This window comes from Mustela putorius, unplaced genomic scaffold (assembly GCF_011764305.1).
Source record: "Mustela putorius furo isolate JIRA1106 unplaced genomic scaffold, ASM1176430v1.1 tig00000738_pilon_pilon_pilon, whole genome shotgun sequence".
NCBI lineage: Eukaryota > Metazoa > Chordata > Mammalia > Carnivora > Mustelidae > Mustela > Mustela putorius.
Window position 1 is genome coordinate 8368989 of NW_025421463.1, and position 8287 is coordinate 8377275.

Genomic DNA, 8287 nt, shown 5'->3' on the forward strand with positions numbered 1-8287 from the left:
AGGGACCCTTTCTTTGATGGCCTATAGTCTTCATGGGATCCTGGAGGCCCTGTGCAGCCTGGCTTGGGCTCAGAGCGGGGCAGGGTCTGGGTGTGGATGCTGCTGTCTGAGCCATCAGCCTGTCCCCCAGGTGCGGGAGATGGAGGCAGAACTGGAGGATGAGAAGAAGCAGCGCTCGATGGCGGTGGCTGCTCGGAAGAAGCTGGAGATGGACCTGAAAGACCTGGAGGCCCACATCGACTCTGCCAACAAGAACCGAGATGAGGCCATCAAGCAGCTGCGCAAACTGCAGGTGAGGCCACGGGCCATGCGGGGCGCGGCTACCTGGGCTCAGGCAGGGACTGGGCACTAGTCGGTGGCTGACAAGTGCCGAGGAACACCACCCTCTCCTCTCCATGGCCGACTAGGATGCCCTCAGTCTTGGAACAGAAAGAAACTTGCACTAAGATCGTTGATTTTGTGTGTGTTAAGCAAGGAAATGCACATAAACCTAGAAACACAGTGATGTAGGGATGTAGTACTTGGTGGTAGATTCCAGAGTAAACCAGACATGGCCTGGGGTCATGGCCCAGGTCCCGACCCCATACAGCCTTAGTGGGCAGTGATTGAAGCTTCCGAGGTGAGCATAGACCCCATCTGCAGCCCACAGCACAGAATGCACACTTGGGAAATTCTCACTTCACCAATAAGTAAAGATCATAGGTCTTGTTTATTTATATGTTTTTTATTATTAAAATTTAGTATTATTAAAATTTAATAACTTCAACATTATTAGCATATAGTGTTTCATTAGTTTCACATGTATGACACAGTTATTCATCACTATGTCCATACAGTACTCTGTGATCATCAGGATACATGAAAGATAACAAATTTCATTTGATTCTCTTTATTTATTAAAAGAGTTTGTATATTTATTAGAGAGCTCGAGTGGGAGGAGGAGCAGAGGCAGAGGGACAACCAGATTCCCCACTGAGCAGGGAGCCCGTTGCTGGACTTGATCCCTGGGATCATGGTCTGAACTGAAGACAGATGCTTAACTTAGACTGAGCTACCCAGGCGCCCCAAAGATAATAAATTTTAAAAAACAGCTCTGCGAAGCCACGTGGCACACCGAAACCCAGCCACAGAAAGAAAAAGTTTAGGGTCTGTCGGTGAGGTCGTAAGGCAGTTGTCCCTGTTACCATCTGGCCTGAGGAGTCCCACTTGAGGATTTATCTATAGAAGAAAAAAAAGAAACAAACCTATTTGACTAAGATCTTTAGAGTTAGAACCAATCACAGGAGAACAAAGGAAATGTGTTTCTTCCCTATAGTGGGGGCTGACCTGGCAGGTGGGTGTGGACCCGGAGGAGCTGGTGTCCCAGGGAGCAGCCTTGGAGCGCTGCTGCATTTGGGTCAACAGGACGTTGTAAAAAGTGTAGCCCAGATTACAGCTCGGGCTGATGGGTAGCTGGTGACTGACACTGCCGAAGGTGTGCTTTGTAAAACCCGATGGTCAAAAAACGTGTGAAAATGATAAGGATTAAAAAGATCCGTGTCATTATTATGCCCTTTACTGTTAAGTTGGTTACATGTGGCAGCAGGCTGAAAGCAGCCCAAGGTCTTGAGGGTGGGGTGGTGGCTGTGGGGGGTACCAAGCTTCACCTGCCCACCCCAGGCCCAGATGAAGGACTACATGCGGGAACTGGAGGACACACGTGCATCACGAGAGGAGATCCTGGCTCAGGCCAAGGAGAACGAGAAGAAGCTGAAGAGCATGGAGGCCGAGATGATCCAGCTGCAGGAGGTGGGCCAGGCCCCAGGAGGGCACTCGGAGCACCAGCAGGGGGCAGCCTACGGCCTCTGCCCAGCCAGGCTGGGCCGCCCAGTGGCCCAGCTGGCAGCCAACAGGCCAACTTCAGCAGTGGGTTGGGGGTGGGTTTGGCTTCGTGAAAGAAGTCCCTGCAGGGTTTCGTAAAGTAGCTGGGCTTCCTGGTGTGACTAAACTGTGTGTTTGAGTTAAACTGTCACTATTTAAATAGGGGCCAGCTCCCTTGCATGAAATGAAGCTTCCTGGTACTCCCCACCTCCTGCTGAGTGTTTACGCCTGGCAAGGGGAGGGCGCTTTCCCAAATGCTCCGGCACCACGTGTCCCCCTTGCTGCCTTGTCTGTCACACAAGAGGTGTATCGCTAGAGCCTTCCCTCTGCTCTAGGCGGTCTTCAGCCTGGGGTTAATGGGCCACTTGGTGCTCCTACTGGGGCTGGGTGTCTGGGCATGTCCTTGTCCACACTGTCCTCATGGCTGTGCCCTCGAGCCTGGACCTGGGGTCAGCCCTCCCTCTGAGATCAAGTGTGGCTCTCTATTGGGACCACCTTACCCAACTGGCTTTCAGACTCTGTGCTCTCACCCAAACTCCCATCCTTGTCCTCCCGACTTCCGGTCTCCCCAGAATGCAGAGGGACCAGATCCCATTAGCACAGGACAGTTTTTTATTTACCTCTACCTCCCCACTCTGACTTGGCTGTAACACTTAGAGAGAGGGGCTTTGCAAATGAGGTGCCTAAGTCATGGTCTCAGAGGGAGGAATCAGCCCTGTAAGCCAGAGGGGCTCATGAGGAAGGGCTTCATGGAAGAGGCAGACCTGGGAGGGGGTTTGAGAGGAAGGGCAAGGGGCTGGGGGAGCATGGTGCTGCGAGTTCCAGGAATGGGAGGGGGGGCCCAAGGGACTTTGGGGTGTCCCAGATGGTCACAGTCCACATTCTCATGGCAGGAACTGGCAGCCGCCGAGCGTGCCAAGCGCCAGGCCCAGCAGGAGCGGGATGAGCTGGCTGACGAGATTGCCAACAGCAGTGGCAAAGGGTGAGCCGTGGCATGCCATGTTGAGCTAAGGGCAGGTGTGCCCATCCTCTGGGACAGGCCCTGTCTCACTGCTCCCCGCTCTCACCCAGAGCCCTGGCGCTGGAAGAGAAGCGGCGCTTGGAGGCCCGCATCGCTCAGCTGGAGGAGGAGCTGGAGGAGGAACAGGGCAACACGGAGCTGGTGAACGACCGGCTGAAGAAGGCAAACCTGCAGGTGGGTGGGGCCAGGGCCGCCTGGAGTTTTTCCGTACCAGGCTCTGCTCCTTTGAGACCATGCTGGCAGGAGCCTAGGGCTTGCTGGGCTTTGGAGAGGGTGTCCTGGCACCTGTGAAGGTCTCCCTTGGTTTCGTTCTCTCGACCCTGGCTGTGGGGGAACTCCTTTTTCTAGGAGGGTCCAGAGCTCATGAACTTGGGGCCCGAGGGCCTAGTGTTTTCTGAGGCTCTTGAGGAACCAGTGGCCCAGCTTCTGCCCCAGGGAACCCCCGCCCCAGCCCTCCTGGGGTCACCAGCCTTCCTTCCTGTAGATCGACCAGATCAACACCGACCTGAACCTCGAGCGCAGTCACGCCCAGAAGAACGAGAATGTGCGACAGCAGCTGGAGCGCCAGAACAAGGAGCTCAAGGTCAAGCTTCAGGAGATGGAGGGCACTGTCAAGTCCAAGTACAAGGCTTCCATCACTGCCCTGGAGGCCAAGATCGCACAGCTGGAGGAGCAGCTGGACAACGAGACCAAGTAGGTGTTCCTTCCCATCGCTGGACTCAGCCTGCAGACTCCTCTGTTGCTGCCCGAGGCCCAGAGACTGTTGTCCCCCTCCTGACGGCTGCTCATCCCTTCCATTGGGGCTTCTAAGTTTGCGTAGGAGTCCATGGGCCCACCTCTAGAGTTGGGGCTTCGGACAAATGTCTCTCGGGCCTGAATCAGGCAGAGGTGGCGGTTGCTGCCTGCTTGGGCAGCTAGTCTATGGGCTCAGCAAGACTGGGGTGTCGTTGGAGGTAATGGGAAGGTCACACTGGGTTGCAAATCTCAGTTTCCCCTTTCCTTGCTACGTACCTGCTCCTTGGGCTGTGTCCCCCCTCCCCGGAGCCTACTTCCTCCTCTGTGAAATGGGGTAGTCGCCGTGCGTCCCCCGCAGGAGACCAAGCACGTCGTGGGTGTTGGGTGGAGATGGGCCGGCCTCCGCCTGGGGGCTTCCTCGTGGGGGACATGCCCGTGAGGCGCGGGGACAGGTCGTCCAGCCGGTGTAGTGTGGTGTGGCCGGACCCTCTGAGCCGGGGTCTCTGAGCCGCCGCCTCTCTGCCCTGCAGGGAGCGCCAGGCAGCCTGCAAACAGGTCCGTCGGGCCGAGAAGAAGCTGAAGGACGTGCTGCTGCAGGTTGATGATGAGCGGAGGAACGCCGAGCAGTTCAAGGACCAGGTGTGTGCGCATGCGTGTGCGCGCGCGTGTGCGTGGGAGCGTGTGCGTGCGCGCGAGCGCGTGCACCAGGCAGCGTGGCCTGGTGGGCCTCTCCGGCTGTGGCGCCTGACCCGACCTCTGGTCTCCACAGGCTGACAAGGCGTCGGCCCGCCTGAAGCAGCTCAAGCGGCAGCTGGAGGAGGCTGAGGAGGAGGCCCAGCGGGCCAACGCCTCCCGCCGGAAGCTGCAGCGCGAGCTGGAGGACGCCACGGAGACCGCCGACGCCATGAACCGCGAGGTCAGCACCCTCAAGAACAAGCTCAGGTGAGCCCCGTGGCCGCGGCCTCCCCTCCCTGAGCTCGGGGCGCCGGAAAGCTCGTTTCAGACGAAACTCCCAGGAGCCGCCCGCGTCTGCGTCCGGGGCCGCGCCGTCTCCGCCCGTGCGGCTCCCGGGGCTCCCGGGTGAGCCCTGCGCTCCGTCTCTGGGAAAACCCCGCCCGCGGAACCAGGCCGGCCCGGAGGGGCTCCAGGCTGGCTGTGGGGCCCTGGCGGCCGCTCGCGGGGGCCCGGCCGGCCCGGCACGCGCTGGGGGCCTGGGGGCGCCGGCTGAGGCGGCCCCGCGGCCTTCACGGCGCCTGTGCCCGCGGGGAGGCGCGGCTGTGCGCTCTCGCGGAGCGTTGCTGCCGGAGGGGGAGCCGGCGGGGCAGGCAGAGGCTCTTTTTCCCGGGATTCCCGGGATTCCCGCTGCTGCTTCTCTCCCTTCGGCGTGAAGGCGACAGGAGGCCGCCTTCCAGCCCGTCGCTAATAGCGTTGTGCGCGCGACCCGGAGTAGGCGTCGGGGTCCCGTCCCGCGTGCGGTCCCCCGTGTCTCCGTCTGCCCCGCTGCTGCGTCGTCGGAGCCCGGGTGTGCGGGCCTGGCGTGTGTCTCGCGCGGGTGACTGCGTCTGCTGCTGGGCCTCTCTCTCGCCGTCAGCCCCGGCTTCCCCACGGCTTCTCACTGGTGATTTGGAATGAAGTGGGAGCCCGTGTTTCTCCAGGCTCCCCGGTTCTTGGCCTACTGCCCAGGGCGCTGGGGCCTGGTGTCCGTCTACAGATGGCTTGGAGGGGTGCCAGCTGTACTTGCCCTCCTGGCCGGCCCTGCTGACCCTGTGCCTCTGTCCCCAGGCGAGGGGACTTGCCGTTTGTCGTGCCCCGCCGGATGGCCCGGAAAGGTGCTGGCGACTGCTCGGACGAGGAGGTGGATGGCAAGGCGGATGGGGCTGAGGCCAAAGCTGCTGAGTAATCTCTCCTCCTGCTGCCTGGAACGGATGGACAGACCGCCACATGACTCCGTCTCCCCTTTCCAGCACCCCCCACCCCGCAGCACCCTCCTCCACCTTCTGGGGACTGCCGTGACCGTGACCTCCCCACCCAGTCCCACCAGGCCAGGAGACCTCAAGCCTGCGCCTCCCCGCCCACCCCCCAGCCTTGCTGAGGGTGTTTGGCTTCCTCCACTGCATCCGCTTCTGCACCCTCCCACCCCCAGCACCCGATACCAAAGAGTCAGAGTCTTGGGCCCCTGGCCTGGGAACTGAGTGACCAGCAGGCTCTCGGCCCTCCCTTGCCACATAGCACAAGACAAGGAGGGCAGGCCACCGGGGATGGGCAAAGAGAGTTTTCTACAAATCTATTTTTCTTCAGACTAAGAAGTTTTGATAGCCCAGCACCCCAGAAGAGTTGTCACCTTCCCCCACCTCCGCCACCAGCTCCCCCTCCTCCTTTGCTGTTGGCAATCACACACGGCGACCTCACGACCTCTGCCCCGTTGGCCCCGCACTCCCGAGGGCCCTGGGTGATTGGGTAAGGGCAGGCCCAGGGCTGCCCCCTCTGTGCAGGGCACAGAATGCGGGGTGCAAGGAAGGAGCCGTCCCTCCCCACGCGCTCTGGGCAGCGCCACAGTGGTCCCCTTCCTGTTTCAGAGTGTCTCAAGTGCAATGATGACCCCCTTCCCTCCTCTGTGGAGGGCAGCGGGCCCCTGCCACCAGGGGGCTGCTGGGCCCCACAGACAGGGCTTCGGGGCCACGCTGGGAAGGCCATCGGGGGCTTCTCCCAACATTCTTGGGGACCAAATATATTTAATGGTTAAGGGACTTGTCCCAGGTCTGACAGCCAGAGCATTGCGAAGGGCCAGCGGCCCTCCCACACGACCTTGTATCTACTCCAGGACTGGGGCCCAAGGGTACATAATCTGCACCGTCGACTCAGTATGGTTTAAAGATCTGCCATCTGCATGGATGTGTTTGAAAGCAAAAAAAAAAAAAAAAAAAAAGGTTTCTTCTCCCCTCGCCTTATAATAAATGATAAAATTCCAAGTCTTTATCACTGCCTTTCCTTTGGAACCATGTTTAGAAGAGAGTAGCTTGTCCTACACTGGTCTACACTGGTTGCTGAATTTACCTGTATTCCTAACTGTTTTGTATATGCTGCATTTAGACTTACTTATGGCAAAGAAGGCATCTTTTTTTTTCTTTTTTGAAAAAAACTCAACAAATCATGAAGATATATATGAAAGCTACGTATGCCTAAAAAGCTCTGAATTCAGGTCCCAGTTGCTGTCACAAAGGAGTGAATGGAGCTCCCAGCCCCACCCCTTTTTTATATAATAAAAGTGCCTTAGCATGTGTTACAGCTGTCACCACTACAGTAAGCTGGTTTACAGATGTTTTCCACTGAGCGTCACAATAAAGAGTACCGTGCTACGAGCCGTGTGTCTGCTGGTGTCTCTCTGCCGGAGCGGGTTGCCTGAATGGGACGGCATCCACTTTGTGCATCATCTTCTTCTTTTTATATTTTATTTCTTTATTTGAGAGGTGGGGAAAGAGCACAAGAGGAGGGGGAGGGAGAAGCAGGCTCGCCACTGACCGGGGAACTCAATGCAAGGACTTGATCCTAGGTTGATGGGATCATGACGCGAGGCAAAGGCAAACGCTTCACTGACTGAGCCTAGTGACCCTTTGAGCATCTTCAAAAGCTTCCCATAGTGCAGCATGGCCGAGGCACAGACTGGGGTGAGGAGTGGCAGTCGTGCAGGAAAGGTAAGCTAGAAAGGGAGACTGGACCAGGGGCAAGGATGCTAAGAGGGTCTTTTAAAACTTCCGTTTACTTCAGTTACTGAGTACCCACTGTGTGTTTGACAGGGGTTTAGGGACCCAAATCTAGGTGCTGACTTAGGAACATCCTTAGTTGTTAGACAAAGCCTGCCCTCTGGAGGTTCATTTCGAGTTGTACATAAGCAAGACCAAGGGAGTCCAGTGGTGGGGCCTGTGGGTATTGGAACAGGAGGCTGCCAAACTTTTGTTCTTTCATTGGTTCTTTTAGCAGAGGCAGAGGAGAACCTGGCCTCTTGCAGGCACCTGCCCTACGAGGACAAGGAAGACAAGGGGTCCCTGCAGGAGCAAGAGGGAGGAGAGGGAAAGGCATCCCTTAGAGAAGGGCTATGGCATGGACCCAAGCAGCCTACCTCTGCACCACCAGGGTCCCGGGACCACTGTGGGGCCGGCTTGTCTGCTACAGAAAGTGGTGGGCTTCCATTTGCCCACTCCTTCAGCCTCTGCACAGGTGCAGGTGTGCTCGTTGGCCCCGGGGAGGAAACCGCAGATGATGGCTGGGGGTAGCCAGGTGCCAGGCACCAGACGACTCTGGGTCCTTCAAGCTTTCTTAGAGGATCCAGGGGAGAACTCCTTTCCTCCAGCTGTGGCGACTCCAGGCTTCTCTCTGATCTCTGCCTCTGCCTTCACATGGCCTTCTCCCCTCAACTCCCTGCTGTCTCTCCTCTGGGTGTCTCTCGTAAGGACTCTAGTCATTGGATTTAGGGCCCACCAGATATTCAGTGATGATCTCAAGATCTTTAAGTTAAAGAATTTGCAAAGACAGGTTTTTCTACATGATGTCAGTTATTGGATTGCAGACATGAGGTCATGCGTGTATCTTTTAGGGACCACCATTCAGTCCACTGCAGTACTCTGCAAATATCCGTCCTTTGCCTTCAGCTCTGTGACTCGACTCTGCCCTTTG

The 8287-nt window shown here is 57.6% G+C and overlaps 1 protein-coding gene across 1 annotated transcript in view; it reads left to right on the forward strand.

Annotated features, from left to right (window-relative positions):
* MYH9 (myosin heavy chain 9) overlaps positions 1-6975 on the forward strand; it is an 88839-nt gene extending 81864 nt beyond the window's left edge. Inside the window, exons 34-41 of the mRNA XM_045083927.1 lie at positions 131-292; positions 1660-1788; positions 2754-2842; positions 2932-3055; positions 3366-3574; positions 4147-4255; positions 4386-4558; positions 5399-6975. Coding sequence (XP_044939862.1) covers positions 131-292; positions 1660-1788; positions 2754-2842; positions 2932-3055; positions 3366-3574; positions 4147-4255; positions 4386-4558; positions 5399-5516 — 1113 coding nt within the window. The 3' untranslated portion in view covers positions 5517-6975. The remainder of the gene's footprint in view (positions 1-130; positions 293-1659; positions 1789-2753; positions 2843-2931; positions 3056-3365; positions 3575-4146; positions 4256-4385; positions 4559-5398) is intronic.
* The last annotated feature ends 1312 nt before the right edge of the window (positions 6976-8287 follow it).